The sequence below is a fragment of the Benincasa hispida genome, chromosome 4, assembly GCF_009727055.1.
Source record: "Benincasa hispida cultivar B227 chromosome 4, ASM972705v1, whole genome shotgun sequence".
NCBI lineage: Eukaryota > Viridiplantae > Streptophyta > Magnoliopsida > Cucurbitales > Cucurbitaceae > Benincasa > Benincasa hispida.
This window is the reverse complement of record NC_052352.1, coordinates 18,262,183-18,281,041: the sequence shown is the minus strand read 5'-3', so window position 1 is coordinate 18,281,041 and position 18,859 is coordinate 18,262,183. Positions and strand designations below refer to the sequence as shown.

Here is an 18,859-nt window from a genome sequence, read left to right as displayed (position 1 = left end):
TAGCTTCAAACAACGATCCAACCGTTCAAAATGAATTCCATGTCTCGAACAGACTGACCAAATTTGAGCACGATCTAACAGTTAAAACTCCGGCAATCGATACTTTTTGTGAAAGCTGTCGCTGAAAAACCGAATTGCTTTTTTTTTTTTTTTTTTTTTTTTTAACCTCTTTTCACTCTCATTTAATTTCGAAAAAATCTCAACTCTTTTATTTTTTTAAAAAAAATTAAAAGATAAATAAAATATTTTATCACAATATCTCCAAAATTTCCAAAGATTCTATTAAATTTATAAATCAATTAACTTTTTCAAATTATCTTAATTTAGGCTTCAAAAACCAAAATTAAAGGGCATAAAATCCATCAATTTGATACAAATTAAATCCTTCCAAATATTTAAATCAACTAAATCACATGAAATTAATTATCTCTTTAATTTTTTTGTAAGTTGGCCCTAAAATCCAAAATCAAAGGGAAACAAAATTTAATATTTTCAAAATAATCCGTTCGAATATCTAATCAATTAAATTCAATTTAATAAATAAAAAATTTTCAATTATTTTAATTTAACCCTAATTTTCCAAATGAAAGAGAAATTTAAACTCAATAATTTTAGATAATTAACTTAATTTTTTCTAAAATTCAGGATGTTACACTTTTTTTCTTTGAAAAAAAGTTACCAGATCTAACCTAATATACCATTGAATAGTAATTATGAAAAAGGCATTGTATTGTAACAATTAAAAAAAAATTAGAGCATAATTTTCCACATAGAACCCTATCTTCATTATTTTACAGGGAGTCCCAACCCTAGTCCCTGCAACATTAAATTCACACAAAGAATCAAATAAATGGTGGGACAAGGATAGATGAGATTAGAAGTATCACTATTCCCAACACATAATTGAAATTGGAAGAATTATAAATATATTTTTAAAGTTTATGGTATAGACACAAATATTATTAAAAAAAAATTGAAATATATTTTCAATTGTTTTATTTCATTCTGAAAAAAAAATTAAGTATTTAACAACCATTCAAAATAGCTTATTAAAAGTGTTTAAATAAATAAGTTTTTTTAAGAAAAAAAAAAACACTTTGATTTAAATCTTATTTTGCCCCTGAACTTTGAACAATGTTCTATTTTGGTCTCTAAACTTTTAAAAATGTCGTTTTAGTCCCTGAACTTTGAATATTGTTTTATTTTGTCTCTAAACTTTTAAGATTGTTCATTTTAGTTCTTAAATTTCTATTGCTTATTTAGTCTCTGATGTATTAAGACTTTGTTAACTTTTTAACAAAAATGGCAAAGTGATTTGTATTTTTGGATGCTAGGCTATTAGATAAGTCAGTTATGCTAAAAAAAATATAGAGTTCAATTTTGAATAAGGTAGCAAAACGGGAGAAACTAAAAGACATTTTTAGTTCAAATTTTGGTCCTTCAATATTTTGGCATATTCATTGTTGATATTTTACTTCACCTTCATCTTGCTCAATAGGCCTAGAGTATAGTCATCCAATAATACAAGCTACCTCAAATTTCCGTTGAAGATTTAACATAATTTTAATAGTATGGACTAAAATCAACACTTTTTAAAAGTTTAAGGACCAAAACGAATGTTTTTTGAAGTTTAAAGACTAAAATTGAACAAAATTCAAAATTTAGAAACTAAAATAGTATTTAAACCAAACACTTTTTTTCTCCAACCAATTCAAACCGACCCTCAAACCTAAGCATAAATCAAATATAGTAATAATAAAAGAAAACTGATACAAAAAAAATTGTAATTTAGCCATAATATATATATATATATATATATACGTGAGGGTATTTTCTGTTTGAAAATTAGAAGAAAAAAAAAGTAAATAATTTTTGTCTTAAGATATAAATATTATTTATTTATTTTTGAAAAAGGTCCCAAACCCAAAGATTCATGGTCTGCAGAATTTCCAATCGGAGACGAAGACCCAACCCCTATATCCAGGGAAACACCCACACCTTCCTCCCTTTCTCTTCTTAGATCTCTTTTCCCTTCACAAACACCGAAATTATTAAGGGGGTCTCCTCCAAGTCTCCGCCGTGTTCAGTTCTCTAGTTCTCAATTCCCAATTTCCCCCTCATTTTCCGGCGACAATCCAAGTTTCGGTCTCCGCCTTGGGGTCTCGCGTTGGTTTTTGTCAAAACCATCCTCCATTGATCTCCTCGTCTTCTTGTTTGGGTTCCTCAATTACTCTTCCCATTAAGGGTCGATAGGCGTATTGGCGCTTCGGATAGATCGCGAACCGGAATCTGGGATCGGAAATTAGAGGCTGGACATGGATAATATAATCAGTAAACTTCGGAATTTGGATGCTTACCCTAAAATTAATGAGGATTTCTACAGCCGGACGCTCTCCGGTGGCGTTATCACGCTTGCGTCTTCCATTGTCATGCTCTTGCTATTCATTTCCGAGCTACGTACGTTTCCTTGCCTGCGTTTTTGTTCTGTACATATATTATTGATTCTAGGTCTTGCCATAATGTGTGTTACAATTCAATTCTATGTTTTTCTCTATAGAATCTCTTTTATGTTTTATGTATGAAAGCTTTGATTGGCGTTTAGCACTTCCCAGTTGTTCTTTAATGTGGTACATTTTGGGCAAGCCCCTGTTTAAATTCCATAAGGTTTTCCTTTGTCAGATTGCATTCGATTTATATATTATCAACAGAGCTTAGTTCATAATTCTTGTGTTCATTGTCAGAGTTCAAGTCATATGTTTACCAATATATCATGCACTCATTAATTTACATTTGAAATCACTTCCTCCTGCTGCTCAGAAGGGCACTTATATATCATGGAAAGTATTAAGGTCTTTTGGAGCTCTGTGTTTTGGTATCATTGCAATCGGTTTTCTGTTTGAGTATATGCTTTATAGATTTGGTTTCTTTAACTGCTAATATGCTTGAAAACTCACATTGGTTGCAGGGTTGTATCTCCATGCTGTAACAGAAACAAAGCTCGTAGTTGATACATCAAGAGGAGAAACCCTACGTATCAATGTAACTCCACATTGTTTCTGGATATTTATAATGTTATGCATCAAAATCTGTTTATTTTTTATTTTTTATTTTTTTTGGAAACTATACATTTGCCTTTTTACTTGCAGTTCGATGTTACGTTTCCTGCCCTTCCTTGTTCTTTATTAAGTCTTGATGCAATGGACATCAGTGGAGAGCAACACCTAGATGTGGTGCGTATGGTTACATAGCTTTTTCTCATTGTCGAAAATATGTAAATTATTTGAAATTGAGCTGTGTAGTGCATGTCATGTGCGAGTGGTGCAAGATTTACATATTGATTTCCCCTGTATGCAGAAACATGACATAATCAAAAAAAGGCTGGACTCTCATGGCAACGCTATCGAAGCTAGACCAGATGGGATTGGTGCTCCTAAGGTTTGTAATGTGATGATAATTTAAATTCCTTCTGTACTTCCTCTCTCTCTCTTTGGCCATTTGTTGGACCATATGGAGCTAGTCTAATCTCTGCTGATGATAGTTCAATTGGAGAAACTCTCTCATCTAATCACCAGTGATTCTCTTTGGATTATATGCTTTTTTAGATTGGCATAAATTTTTGAAAAGTGATTAGTTGATAGTTATTGATCAGGGGTTGGTTTTATTGAATGTTAAACCAATCTGAAACCAACAAGAGTGGTTTATTTGCTGCTCCATTAGACTAGAACTGTGTTGTTTTTTTAGGATGGATTTGTATATGCAATGTATCTTTGTGAGAACGTAATTGGGGAAAACACTTGCAGCTAGATGTGAAATATTGCTTCAGCAGTACAAAAATCTCTCCATGGGGAGACTGAAAGCTAAATGTTTAATTACTATTACATAATTGACGGCTGAAGTTTTTGTTTCATATCGTTGAACTTTGCACCATCATATTAATATTGCATTCAAAAAGAAGTTCCAAAGGTGTCCATTCACCTCTGTAAAGCATATTTTAGTATTAACCACTTATTCTAAACCTACTTTGGTTGCTTTTGTGCCAGTTCTCGTCTATGGGGCAGCTTTTCTGAAAATGATCTAGTTAGTTGGATAGACTACAGAAAAACCTTTTGTATATATTTTTTAATTCGTCTCATGGCTATACCCAAATTTAAAATATAAATATAAAATAAATAAAAACATTTAATCGGGGCTTCTAATACCATTTACAAAGCAAAAGAAAAACATTCAAAACTTTAAATTTTTCTATCTANTTAATTATTATTATTATTTTATTTATTTATTTATTTTTATTTTTTGAAGTAAATGATTGTCCCCATAGTGTTTTTCTGGTTTTTTTACAAATTTGCAATGTAATCAGTTGCTTTGATTTTGTTCGCATGGTACCATGTCTGTTCATTTTAGATCGTGTATGTAACAGAGGATGCTCATCTGTGAACATTTTAAGTTTGCTGTAGTGGGTTTAGTTTCCCAAGTTGAAGATTAATGATTTAAAATTAAATTTTGCTGGAGTGATGAAGTGAAAATGCTATTGTGCTTAATCCACAATCCAAGCAAACCAATAGGACGAGAAGGATGTAGGATAGACTGGATGCAACATGATAAATGATGATTTAATGCATGCATGTAATTTGATGGATTTTAGTATTTTTAGGTGATGGGAGTATAAGAATCATTGGTGCTACTAGTGGTAGAGAACACGTCTAGAAGTTTTGTAACATATAACCATTTTTGAGAAAACGAAGGCCCGCCGGAAACTTGTATATAAATATCTTTACTTGTGCCAGTTTTTGTTCCAATTTTAATTTTCTAGCTTCGTTTTGATGCTAATTTCTATGTTGATGGACATCTTGAACTATTTTATCTTAAATCCAATCAGTAAAACCGTCCACCTATGCATTTGCCTTTTGTCAATCCTGGAGAGGTATGAAAACAGCCACTTTTTCCATCAATATATGTCCACTCGAAAGAGAGAAAAAATTACTGCTGTGGAGATTCTTAAAAAAATTACTGTTGTGGAGATTCTTTCTTGTAGGGGCCTCAGTCTCGCAATAGATTCAAACGTTGAAGCTGAATTCATTGAATTCTACAAAGATTTGTACTCTAAAATATTGACCAATGGGCTTCTCCCTCCCATTCGAAATTGGGACCATAACACACCATAACAAGCCAAAGAACTCGAGAGGCCATATATTGAATCAGAGATTTGGAGGGCTATTTCCGACCTTTGCAATAACAAATCTCCTGGATCAGATATGCATACAACAAAATTCTTTAAAAAGCATTGGAACATTCTTAAGCCCGATATTACGAGGGTGTTCCAAGACTTTTTTTGAGAAAGCTATCATTAACACCAACCTTAACAAGACTTATATCAGCCCCATCCCCAAAAGAATTAGATTCAAGAATAGTGGAGACTATAGGCCTATCAGTCTCACCACATATCTCTACAAAGCCATTGCCAGTGTTATCTAAATGTCTCAAGAAGGTCCTCCCTTCCACTATTTCCGAAAGCCAGATGCGTTTTGTGGCCAACCGTTAGATTATTGATGCATCTTTGATTTCCAATCAATTGATTGATTACTACTCACGAAAAAAAGAGAGGGGGTGGCCATTAAACTTGTCATTGAAAAGGCTTTTGACATGGTTGATTGGCTTCCTTGAGCTTGACAATATATTAACAGTTAAAGGATGTGGGCTCAAATGGAGGAAATGAATCAAAGGTTGTATTTCCACAGCATTGCTGATGTTTGGATTAAACTGCCCATCTTCGAAGGTGGCCTTGGGTTGACTGACATTAAAATTAAAAATCAAAGCCTCCTTGCCAACTGCATATGGAGATACTGTGGGGAGAATTCGGCCCTCTGGAGGCATATTAATGATGCTAAGTACGGCCCTTCTCTCCAACCGAACCAAGCTACTCTCAAACTGTTCCAAGGGCCATGAAAATTTTGTAAAAGGATTCGATTCTCAACAACATTGTGGGCAATATTAGCATTGGGGCAGCCACTTCTTTTTGGCACGATATTTGGGTTGGCACTTCCCCCCTTTAAGGATACTTTTCCTAGATTATAAGCTTACCCTTCACAAAAACTCCAGCATTGCTGATGTTTGGATTAATGAGACTACATCTTGGGATTTACATTTGAGAAGACATCTTAACGGAGATGAAAACATCAAATGGTCCCAACTATCTACAGTTATTTCCCCCCTCCCAATTCCCTGATGGAGGATGGATGGAAATGGCCCGTGGATTCAAAAGGATCATTACAGTTAGGTCTCTATCCTATGAACTTTCTTCTAGTGGAATCACCAATCTAAAAGATTTGTACTCTATCATCTGGAAAGGTCCCACACCAAAGAAGATCAAATTCTTCCTATGGAAATTCAGACATGGATGCATTTTTCTGATCAACACTGCCTATGTGAAACAACTCCGCCCCTAGCTAGTGTACCCTCTGTCGCAAGAACAGTGAAACTATTATGCACCTCGTCGTAACCTGTGAATATGCTCATGCTTTTTGGTCTAAATTATTGAGGGCTTTCAATTACCACATGTTCTTTCATGATGACCCATTTGTCCTCCTACAGGCGCTCCTCACTGGTCACACTTTCAAAAAGAAAAATGAGGTCATTTGGAATTGGTTTGTTAAAGCCTTCTTTTGGCTTATTTGGCTTGACCAAAATCAAACAATCTTTGACGACAAGCTATGGATTTCCGTTCTTTTTTTTAACATCTCACATACATAGCTTTCTTTTGGTGTAAATTTATCGCATTCTTTTGTGATTACAATCTTACTTTTTTTATATCACAGTAGAACTGCCTTACGTAATCATCATGGACATACTTACCCTTTTGTCATTTCATTTGATCAATGAAATTGTTAGTCTTATTGATCTCTCATTAAAAAAAAAATGCCGTTTGTCAATCTGGCATTACTGCCGTTATTTATTTATTTATTTTTGGCTATTGTTCTTTTTATGTTGGCACAGATTGAAAAGCCCTTACAGAGACATGGTGGCAGGCTTGAGCATAACGAGACATATTGTGGTTCCTGCTATGGAGCTGAATCAGTAAGAACTTCTTTTTCATTTTTTTCTTTGTTTAGTTTTATTTATTTATTTATTTTTATGAATACTCCCGTTTTCAAAAAAAATTGAAGGAATATAAGGGCAAACAAAAATAAAGCCCATAAAATTGTGAATCGTTTTGTCATACAAGTAATTGTTGAATGTAGTTTCCTGGTTGCATTACTTACCTCTAAATAGTTGATGTCAGAAATTCTCATAGAAGCTTATGAGTCTATTTGGTGGTAGGCAGGTTGACTGTGCAATCCAAAAAGTGATATCATATGGCCATGTCCAGTTATTTTGATAAATTTAATTAGCGTAATTGGACTGAATGAATTAAACCGTTGGCAATTGGTTATATCATTTTGAGTTGACTTTTTTTTTTCTTTTCTTTCTTGTAAGTTTCTTTGTTCTCTTCCTTTTGAGAGGTGGCGTGGCTCATTGGAGATGAACATATTTGGTGCAACATCCTCCCTCCTGCTCTCTCACATTCACTTAACCTTTTTTTTTGGGGAAAAAAATTCTTTGTATTTGCAGGCAGACGATGATTGTTGCAATTCATGTGAGGAAGTTCGTGAGGCTTATCGAAAGAAAGGTTGGGCTTTGTCAAACCCAGATTTGATTGACCAGGTTTGTCAGGAAAAGGCTCCTGTTTTACATATTCCTTTTATGCATACAATTTTGAAGTTGGCTTCCAAATTCCTTTATCTGGTGTTAATTGTACACATGTATTCACTATTCATTAGAATCTGAGACTTTTCTTTTTCTTGTTTCTTTTTTTTAAATTTCAGAACTTGAACTTTATTAAAATATAAATATCTTCTGCATAACTTATTCACTAATTGACATGGGTGTTATCTTCCATCTAATGTATGAAGTTGGAACTTTTGAGTTTCCTATCCACAATGATGTTTTGATATAACTTCTTGAGATGCATGAGAACTTTTGCATCTGATCTTGAAAGCATAAGAATCCCATAGTTACCCATAATTTAAAGATTCTTTGGCGACGCCCATACCTTGAGACCTGTTTCTGGGATACAATTTTGATTTGAGATTTCATTGAACTATAGCATACCCCCACGTTTGTTTATGTACAATCTAGTTGTCTTGGGCAATCTTAGGGAATTTTTCTGCCAATGCATCTGCTCTTTGAGGATAATTGGTTTTGTTAGATTTTCTATTTATTAGATCTTTTATATGAAACTTTATTGTTTTCATTATTGAACTAGATATTATGAACATTATTTTTCCTTCCACTATTATGTGGTCTTCGTTGTATGCAAAGAGCATCAATTCAAGAATATAGTTTTTCTAGGGTTACCTTGCGGAGGTTTAAATTTTCTCTTACTGTCATCTGGAATAATACTACAACTAAGATGTGCCTAATACCATAGGGATTTCAGTTTTCTGTCAATGGGATAATTTTAAGGCGGATCTTATCTTATTCATTGTCATATTTTTGTAAATATTTATGACGTTCAGTGCAAAAGAGAAGGGTTTCTTCAAAGGATCAAAGATGAGGATGGTGAAGGATGCAATATATATGGATTTTTGGAGGTTAATAAGGTTGCCGGAAATTTCCATTTTGCACCTGGGAAAAGTTTTCAACAGTCAAATGTTCATGTTCACGATATCTTGGCTTTCCAAAAGGACAGCTTCAATGTAAGAAATGGTGTAAACGTGATTTTTCATTTTTATGAAAGACAACCTATGTTTAAGATTCAGTTTGGGTTTTTAGATTATTAATCTAATTTAATTGCGTTTTCGGACTCAGATAAGTCACAAGATTAACAGATTAGCTTTCGGAGAATATTTCCCTGGCGTAGTGAATCCTTTGGATAAGTAGGCTTTCACTTCTTTTCCTGGAGCTTCTAGTTAACATAGAGATCTCATTGTATTGTTACCTTATTTGCATTTATCTTTGATATTTTTATTCTTTAATTGTGAAGCGTGCAATGGAAACAAGAAACACCAAGTGCAACATACCAATATTTTATCAAGGTTATTTCCTGATAGGTTTCGTTCAAACCATACGTTAATGTTTTATTGTACTGAGGAATCATATATCACATCATTCCTCGTAGAATAGCTGGAGTGAGCCAAGCAGAGTATGAATAATTATGTCTTGTTTTTTGGCAGGTTGTACCTACTGTCTACAAGGACGTTAGTGGGAATACCATCCAGTCAAACCAGGTTGATATTCCTAAACTCAGAAATCTAATATTCTTATAATTGTTACTACGTATATTTTTTATATATTTGGGCAATGTGATAAAGATGCGAGCAATGGATTATTGCAGTTCTCTGTCACAGAACATGTAAGGACTGCAGAAGTTGGACAACTTCAGTCAATTCCTGCAGTTTTCTTCTTCTATGACCTTTCTCCTATCAAGGTTGGTTTTCCTTACATTGTTCGATTTGCGATGAAACAGTAAATTAACTTTCCGTTATCGCTGATTCGTTTGTATGTTACAGGTCACATTCACCGAGGAGCATGTGTCATTCCTCCACTTCTTGACAAATGTATGCGCTATAGTTGGAGGTATTTAACAAACTTCCATCCCTTTAAATTTCTCTACTTATTTAGTAGAAACCTCTAACTTCCACATGCACCGAGGAGCATGTATGTGCTTCATTTATTTCGTAGAAACCTCTTTACATCTTTATACTGAATCGATGGTATGTACTACATTGCCATTTATCTTGGTAAAGGATACAAATGAACATCAATGTGTTTCTTAGTAATTTTAGGTGTAGTTTTCGTTCTTCGTAGCTTAATCTTAAAGAATGAACTTTTTTGTGTTTATCGATTGGTATGACTAACGAGGAAAACGCTTTTATGATGGTTCTGTCCAGGTGTCTTCACCGTCTCAGGAATATTAGATTCATTCATATATCATGGTCAGAAGGTGATCAAGAAGAAGATGGAGCTTGGTAAGTTCAGCTGATAATGGACTTATTTTATTTGAGTTGTTGACGCTACAGAAGCCTTGCAGCAAATTCCAACTTTGATGATGATCAAAATCAAGAGAATCAAAATGGTTAGTCCGCTGTATTAGATTACGGTTGAAGTTTGTTGCCATGATTTTACTCAGTTGGGAAAGGAGCTGAGCTCCCATCTCTGTTTCATATTTAAAACCATTTGTTTACAGTTTCACGAGTCTTTTAACTGTGTCGAAAATGTGAATATCCACATGAGAGGTATAGACAGGATTCTCATTATCTGTGGGATCCCAATTTTTTGTTTTTATCAATCCGAGCCTATAACTCAGTGGATAAGACACCCATTACCATCCCAAAAGTCAAAGGTTATTTCTAAGAAAAGACTTTAACTTGTGTCAATATTGCATCACATAATTTGTTACAAATCCTTTATTCAGAAAAATATAGTTTATAAGGCATAGATGTAGTTTGGGGAAAATACACTATCAAAAACTGTCCTTTCCTTAGCTTGCACTCTACCGATTACGACTATTAACATTTTTCTTATATGTATTTGTTAAGTTTGGATTTATAAATGTGTATTATTGAGTCTTTGAAGCTAACGCCATTTTTGTATATTTGTATCAAGATAATATTACTGATTCAATATATATATATATTATATATATATATATATATATATATATGTGTGTGTGTGTGTATGTATGTATATGTGTGTGGTTGACAAAGACAGGAGATTTGAAAAGGAAACTCCCACATACATGATATTATAAAACAGGACTTTATGAAAAGCTGTCTTGTCTTCTCACCATTATATTTCTTTACATTTACGGAAAGGAAGTTCCACTAGAAAGTGGATTTTTAACCTAATATTCTTTCTTTCAAATTATTCTTTTTTTTAAAGAAATAATTGATTTGGCTTTGCATTTCGAACATTATGTCTATTAATCCCTACGGTTAACAACAAATGGTTGTAATATTACACTTTATTATCCCAAGCTTTAATTATTTATGTTTGGATATGTGGTCTCATTCATTCTAATTTTACAATCCAACTACACATCAATCCGAGCAATAGTTAACCTTTTTTATTCTTTACCTTGCAGTTATTGAAAAATGGAAAATAATCACAATGGTCATATTTACGACTCGTAAGCAGAAGTGGGATTCTATTGATGGATCATTTATAATAAATTATTGTCGCAAATATAATTAGATTACTTTTAATCACATTTCTGAATCTGTTACATTTATGATTATTGTTATGGTGGTAATGGTAATCATAATAGAAAATATGAGAGAGAGATGTAATCCTTTTATTGTAAAAGCATCAGTAATGGGAACGGTATCGGCTAGTAAGTCTCACGTAATTCTCAAATAAAATTGGATTGAGCATCTTTATAGTTCATTACAATTATGAACATGGATAAACAACAACAAACGTAATCTAATGAGGTATAGTTTCATATTATCATTGATTTATTATGTTTGACCTAAGATAAACATGACCTAAATGAATCATTGATTTAATGACAAAAATCATAATAGATATGTAAACTTAAGTATAATTCAATTGGTCAAAATATATGCTCTCGACCAATAGGTCAAATATTAAAATTCCTTTATCTCAAACATTATTTAACTTATTTTTCTTTGACAACATATAGGGTGGGAAAATCAAACCTCTAATTTCGAGGTTGATAGTACATACTCTATGTCAGTTAAGTTATGCTAACTTTGTTTTAAATAATATTATTATTATTATTATTATTATTATTATGTATAACATTTTTTTTTTTTTTGTAAAAGTAAATGTTGCTTTAAAGAGAGGTTCGATCATATCCAAAAAGAACAAAGAGGGGGGTTTGGGTTGATACCAACAACTTTGGTGCCAAATTCTAATATTCATTTTCTTCAACTTCAGAAAATTGGAATCAAAATACACAAATTCTTCTCTTATAATCATAACTATGATATTTCTTCTTTTTTAATGATTAGAGGTAGAAGTGGTGAGTCGGTGACAGCCCACGTGGTCATTGTCATGAACACCACTACTTTAAAAAAAAACAAAAAACAAAAAATTAATAAAATTAATAAAGTTAAAAATAAAAAACAGAAAAACGAGAGGGGGGTGGTTGTGGTGGAAGAAGAAGAAGAAGGAAAAGAATCCAAAGATAGTTCTATCTTGTTTAAAACAACAAATTTTGATAGGGAGTAATAGAAAGGAAAAGATTCTTTCCTCGTATAGGTTTTAAGTTTTGATATATTAATTAAAAAATAAAGTCATGGGTCAACCGAGATGAGATGACACGAGTTAGATATAAACTCAATTCATTATTTGGGAGGTCAACTTCATATATCACTGGTACTTTATACCATATCCACTAATAGTGCACTCAGTCTTCATCATCGCCGATACCTTGTTGTTCAACTCCGATGACCATCTTCGACGACCAACCTCGGTGACCACCTTTGACGGTCAACTCTGGCAACCCCTTTGACAGTCAACTCCAATGGCCACCTCTACAGCCACCTCTAGCAACCACCGCCTACACCCAATTGTAGAAACCTCCAACAGCAGCCACTCCACCAACTTTGATGACCATTATTTTAAATTATAACTATTACAAATTTGGAATTTGTTGACGCACGGCTTTTTTGTTTTGTCGACGCTCGTGACACAAACCATCACTAAAATCTTAATTTAAAACTTAAAAATAACTATTAGTTTAACTATACATATAAAATACCAATAGATATTTATATTCAAGTTGACGCACAAAATTTGTTAACAAAAAACACATTTTGTTGACACAAAAGTACGTAAGTTCCATCAAAATGTTAAATTCCCACTTTTTTTTTATTTTATTAATTCATAGTATTTTGTAGTTATTCTTTATAGTAATTTAACATTAATGAACCACTTTTATCAGGTAAGAAATCAAACAAACTTGTACGTAAAAACACTTTTGAGAAAAATTATTAGCACATGAGCGTTTTTATTTTAAAATGTTTTATTAAAAGTGTTAAAATAAAAATGACTTGGCTAGAAATGTCACATGTATAAATTTGCAAAATAATTGCTTAAATTAAAAAAATAATAAATAAAATTACATAATTCAAAAGCTATGAAGATTTCATGTGAGGCAAAGAATCAGTATCAAACACGTATCAGATACCGATACTTCTAGATACTTCACAAATATGTATCTAACACGCAATTTGACGTATTTATACTTTCTAGATACGTATCTGACACACGATTTGACTTATCTATTTCTATGCGTATTTTTTTTAAGAAAAAAATAAATAACTCATCTAATCTTTCCCAATCTAAAATTAGGCAACCTATTTAAAAACTCGCTACTCAAATCTAAAACTAAACTAAAAATAAATAAAAAACAGACCAAACCATAGACTAGAATCATCTAATTTCCATCACATTTGAGTTCCCATAAAGTCCACCAAAATATAAACCATTTGAATGTTTTCAACAATAAGTTTTTCGTTTATCTTTATACTTCTCTCTCTAATCTTCTTTGCAATATAACTATTGTACTTCAACATCTTAGATGTTTTTGTATTGTATTTCAGTGTTTGTATTCTATTTTGTGCTATTGTTATTAACTTGTATGCTAAATTTATCTATATCCTAGATTTTTTTTAAAGGAAAAAAATATATCTTCAACGTATCAGTATCTCGTTTTTTTAGAAATATATATATTATCAAATAAATATAATCATGATAAAAATAGATTATTGACGTAAAAAAAAACAAAAGAGAGAACTGCATACTCGAAATAGAGACGTATAAACTCAACGTAAGATATGAACCAAAGGATGACCGATAAAGATGGTCTGTCGTAGAGCTGAAGCTTTGATTTGTCCTCAACAGATGGCTTTTGGAATGGGCTCTCATCTCTCTGCTAATACCATTCTTTTCTTCAGTTTTTTAGTCCACAAGAAACATACTCCAAATGACACAACATAATAATAAATTATTATTAACTGAACAATATTACATTACAGAAATCTACTCCCTACCCCATTACTTGTACATCCCCTCCCGCCGCCCCAACAGCTCAAAAAAGTTGGCCGCCGGCCATGGCGGTGCCGGACATTTTCCCTTCCTAAACCAAATTTATTAATATAATATATAACCCTTTGAAGCCCTACACAAATCACGTACAACTGATTCTGCCAACTGCAAAAACTTAGTCGCAGAATCCAACCTAAAACCATACAACACTCCTAATCAAAACTAATACTAATACACTTTCAAATTCATACATCAACTCGTGAATATCGATGCCCAATCGATTTCCGATGGATATTTCTGCAACATACACCTTTCTGTAGCCTGTTCCCATGCCGAATCCGTCGTATCCGGGAACGTCAGATCCGATAAAGGCGAAGACCCTGCTGACTCATCACTCTCGCCAGAAACCGGCGACGAGGACTTCTCCGCCTTGCAACAGATCTCCGATCCACTTGATCTACCATCCACCGCCTTCACTTCGTCGTCGGAATCGATCACCGTCGGTGTCTGAGACTCCGATCCGAAGGTAGGAGAACCCGATGACTTCGACTTCCTTCGATCCGATTTCCCCTGTTTCTGCGACTCTGCCAAGGTTTGGCAGATGGCTTCGAGCTTGGCGTCGACGGCGGAGTGTAGCGGTTTGTACTCGCCGAAATCACCGCCGACGGAGGAGCCATGGTGCTTGAGGTGAGGGAAATTAAGTCTGGCGAAATCGCCTCGGAGTTTGTAAGCGGCTTTGTCGTAGGCTAAAGCGGCTTCTTCGGCGGTGTCGAAGGTGCCAAGCCATAGCCGAGTTCTGTTCCTCGGAAGACGGATCTCAGCCACCCATTTTCCCCAATGCCTTTGCCTCACGCCTCGATAAAGCTTCGTCGATTTCGGTGGAGATCCGACGTGTTTCATCGGAATCCCCTTCGGTCCAAGCAAATTTCCGGCGCTGTTGCTCTGATTTCTCGCTATTTGGTTGTTGATCTGTCCCCAAACTGGCTGGATTTGTGTCTGGAGACCGAATTGAGATTGGATCTGTTGGATCTGAAAGGGGGTCAGGTAATTGAGTCCAATAGAAGCTGATTGCTCTACGCCATGGAAATCTTGACCCGAAAACCCACTGGAAAATAAATGGGTCATCGGAGGAGAGTAATCAGAAGGATAAGAAGTGGACTCTGTTTGGATAGAAGAAGAGGAAGAGAAATCTGGAGAAGAAGAAGGAAAATAAGAAGAGGAAGCAACTTTCATAAAAGGTTCAAGTGCTTCCATTAATTCACCACCAAATGGATCTGACTGAATCTCTCTGCAACCATAAAAATCCATCAAAGCAGCCATAATTTCTCTACTAAATTCAAAACAGAAACAAGAAGAAGAAGAAAACAAGTAGTGTTTCTACAGAGAAAAGGGTTTGTACTGTAATAACCGACCCTTTCAACTCCAAGAGGGATCAAAAAACAACCCTCGAAGTCTATCTGAAAACAACGAAACAGAAAAATGAATTGAAACCCAAAAAAAATTTACAAACAGATCTAGAAAAAATTTATAACAAAATTAAGATTAATAAAAATAAAACTGGATCTCGATTCTGGAAAACACCTGTGCTTTCGAGAAACCCTTTTTCTTAAGTTTGCTTTTTCTGTTCAATTCTAAAACAAACCCAAAAATCAGAAAACTGAAAGACAGATGATTAACAGAAAGGGATTCAGAGAAGCGGGGATTACAGAGGGGGGAATTGAAGAAGAAGACGAAGATCGAAAACAAGAACAGTCACTGAAAAATCTCCCGAATTTTTTCTTTTTTTTTCTTTTTCCTTTGGAAAATTGTGAATTTCGCTCGGCCTCACTCTGTTTCACCTTCATCTGCAACCTTTGGGTTTTATAAGAGTCCGAACCCAAAATTACTTCTCTTAATCACTTCTTTAATCTCCATTAATCTCACTGTAATTATCTTCATTTTTTTAATTTTTAAATTTATTGTCTTTTCTCTTATCTACCCCCACTCTGTGTCTGACGTCACACTTCTGTACACGAGGCGCCGCAACCAATCTAAAAATGACACGAGTCACTTACTGACACGTGTCCTTCGACTTCACCGCCAGCTGTCGGTGATTTTAGAACCTTTGCTTTGTGCTCTTTCTGAATTTGTTGACCCCGAGCCTCCGGTGTTCATACTAACTTTTCCTTTCTTTTCTTTTTTTAATAACTTTGTGGGTCCCATCTTATTTTACCGTTGATTTTCTTTTTAATTACGAGTTTAGTCTTTTTTAAACTTTTTTATTTTTGTATTTATTTGCTAATGCAATATATTATTTTGTTTAGTACAACCGTTGTAGAGATGGAGATCTTCTCTTTGACTACAACCTACTTCCTCTTTAGTTTCACGATATGGTAGAGGTTTCATAGCACGCCATGAGTATTGAACTAAATGCCGATTGATCTTAACAAAGATAATGTATGTCAATTACTTAGCTAATTTTAAAGTTTAATAAATTAATTTTTATATATTTCATCTCTCACTTTTTACCACTTTTTATCAAGTTTTTTTTTTTTTTTTATCTTTCGATTTTGCTGAATACTAAATACATTTAAAAAGTCAAATTTAATTTTATGTCATAGAACTCTAGATTTTCACTTTTGTTATATCTAATAAATTAATAAATTTTGTAAAATGTGAAGATGGTGTTAGAATAAAATTGAAAAGATAAAGATCGATTGATATGAAATTAAAAGTTAAAAATATTATCATACATTTCTCAAAATTCAAAATAGATACAATGTTAAAAGTGGAACTTTTATTTTTAGGTGAGAATTATTATTTTTTTATTATTAATTTGAAAATAAACAGTTAAAAGTAAAAAGTTACGGATTAAATTTAACATGATTGACGTAATTGGAGGAAAAGACACATTCATAACCAAAGTAGATTGGACCAAGAAAATATATTATTTTATTCAATTATTTTATAAGCTCAATAATGACCCATTAATAAAAACAAATGATGACTAAGGGTGGTCTAATCCCATCTCTAATTCTTCATTAGTTTAGTTCACTACCACATAATTACAATTCAACTCCCTCCTACCCTCTTGAAAATAAGTTATTAATGCTTTTTAAAATGGAGTAATATAGATAGATAGAATTTTAAATATGTATATATTATATAATATCCTTCCTTATCTTTTATTATAAATTATTCTTCTTTTTCCCTCCCAAAAACTTTCGAATTCCATATAGAAGTTTCAAAACTATTGTCATAAAATAAATCCGATGGAATATTATACAAAACTTGAATCTAGAACAATTTGATAGTATCTAAAGCGAGATTTAGAATTGCTAGACCATTTCAAGTTCAATTTTTGTTCAACATTCTAACATATTTTTATTTTAGGGATAGTTTTGAAATATTTATGAAAATGTCAATAGTAATATTATAACTTTTGAAATAATATGAACATTGTTAAAATAAATGAGAAAAATTTGTAGTGTTTTTTTTTTTTTTTTACAATGTCAAGTCAGTCATGTTCAATAATAAAGAGTTTTTTAACTATATTAACTCTTAGTTCAATTGGTATATATATTAGCCATCAAAAAGTTTAGTTCAAATACTCCAATCTTAACGAAATTTAAAAAAGAAAAATGATATATATATTAACCATATTGTAATTTGTTAAAGACCACACTATACCTAAATTGAGCTTTATACCTTTCCATCTCAAAACTCCCCCACTTAAATAATTTGTCAATTTTTTTTCTACTTAAGCACTAGCTTTCTATTTCCTTATTCCTTGTATGGGAGTAAAATGCCTATTTCAACAATTACTTTGTTAAAAAGGAAAGTGGGTATTTTAGGGAATATCTTGAAATTTATTGCCTTCCCTACTTTAATTGGGTGTGTAGGCCTCATCCTATTCAATTATTCATGGTCCAATAAATATTTTTCTAACTCAATTATTGTACTAAAAATCCTTTGTTCCATAAATAAAAAGAAGAAAATTGGTTAGTTCGCTCTATTAATTACGTGTATGGTAGGTTTTAAATTACGTGTGGAGTAAATTCAAATGATTTATTGTACTAGACTTACGAATTTTCTAGTATATATCATTTTGACCTAAAGTTTTGAATGATTTATTGAAGACTTTAAATATTCCTCAATTTTCTATGTTATCTTTAATAATGCCTTAAAAAATTCACCAGGAATCTAATCTTAAAATACAACTAAACAAATTAATATTTTCCATCCCTTCCTTCCTCCAGAAGAATCCAACATAAAAATCAGTCCATGCGTTTAATCATTTTAAATATTTTGAAAATGCTAATCGAATGGTGATCAATACTTTAACGAGTCAATAACAATAAATTAATCAATTATTGATGTGATCTAATCACTTTAGCTGGTATCATTAAATTTAACCAAATCTCGTAACTACAACTTTTTTTTTCTTTTTTCTTCTGAAGTGCACTATTTTTAAAATGAATAATGTAATATGTTGGATCTCTCGTTGGTACAAATAGGCCAGACTTTCGTATATGATTAAGAATTTGGAAGTGCTTGCTATTGTTCACGGTTTATCTTAATCTTCGTATTTTTAAAAGTTTTGTCACCTCTCCTCTATTCATTGATTCGGGCTCGACTAACATTATCAGAGTTGTGATTGAAGAGTATTTACATCTATTTAAAATACAAACTCTTGTGAATGAAATCATCAAGTTTGCTCTCTTTGTGAGGGTAGTTTCGTTCATCAAATGACCTAGATCTGCAATGGTATTGCTTAAAGTTAGCTAGGATTTTTGTATGTAAAAGTGATTTTATGTATTCTCTCGTT

The 18,859-nt window shown here is 32.8% G+C and overlaps 2 protein-coding genes across 3 annotated transcripts; one reads left to right on the top strand and one right to left on the bottom strand.

Annotated features, from left to right (window-relative positions):
• Nucleotides 1-1,906: 1,906 nt before the first annotated feature.
• Nucleotides 1,907-11,340, top strand: LOC120075848 (endoplasmic reticulum-Golgi intermediate compartment protein 3-like). 2 transcript variants are annotated; one of them, XR_005481438.1, is made up of 14 exons: nucleotides 1,907-2,457; nucleotides 2,966-3,039; nucleotides 3,147-3,230; nucleotides 3,355-3,435; nucleotides 6,991-7,071; nucleotides 7,606-7,698; nucleotides 8,553-8,732; nucleotides 8,845-8,912; nucleotides 9,020-9,071; nucleotides 9,210-9,263; nucleotides 9,371-9,463; nucleotides 9,546-9,612; nucleotides 9,927-10,111; nucleotides 11,120-11,340. XR_005481438.1 is itself a non-coding variant. In XM_039029553.1 (13 exons), exons 1-13 carry the CDS (start codon nucleotides 2,316-2,318, stop codon nucleotides 10,016-10,018), a joined length of 1,161 nt encoding a protein of 386 aa, XP_038885481.1. In that variant the 5' UTR covers nucleotides 1,907-2,315; the 3' UTR covers nucleotides 10,019-10,559. The 2 variants fall into 2 exon arrangements, 1 of the variants encoding a protein (XP_038885481.1); XM_039029553.1 differs by lacking the exon at nucleotides 11,120-11,340 and having other exon boundaries at nucleotides 9,927-10,559.
• A 2,654-nt stretch (nucleotides 11,341-13,994) lies between these two features.
• Nucleotides 13,995-15,897, bottom strand: LOC120075636 (ethylene-responsive transcription factor RAP2-4-like). Its single transcript, XM_039029214.1, has 2 exons — nucleotides 15,634-15,897; nucleotides 13,995-15,509 (listed from the first exon to the last, which is right to left on the bottom strand). Exon 2 carries the CDS (start codon nucleotides 15,370-15,372, stop codon nucleotides 14,305-14,307), a length of 1,068 nt encoding a protein of 355 aa, XP_038885142.1. The 5' UTR covers nucleotides 15,373-15,509; nucleotides 15,634-15,897; the 3' UTR covers nucleotides 13,995-14,304.
• Between the last annotated feature and the right edge of the window lie 2,962 nt (nucleotides 15,898-18,859).

Bases quoted from the DNA above. Each gene is read 5' to 3' on its own strand.
- LOC120075636 (XM_039029214.1), bottom strand. From the start codon at position 15,372: ATGGCTGCTTTGATGGATTTTTATGGTTGCAGAGAGATTCAGTCAGAT.
- LOC120075848 (XM_039029553.1), top strand. From the start codon at position 2,316: ATGGATAATATAATCAGTAAACTTCGGAATTTGGATGCTTACCCTAAA. The intron at 2,458-2,965 runs GTACGTTTCCTT...CATTGGTTGCAG, and splicing joins GCTATTCATTTCCGAGCTAC to GGTTGTATCTCCATGCTGTA. The intron at 8,733-8,844 runs GTAAGAAATGGT...TTTCGGACTCAG, and splicing joins TCCAAAAGGACAGCTTCAAT to ATAAGTCACAAGATTAACAG.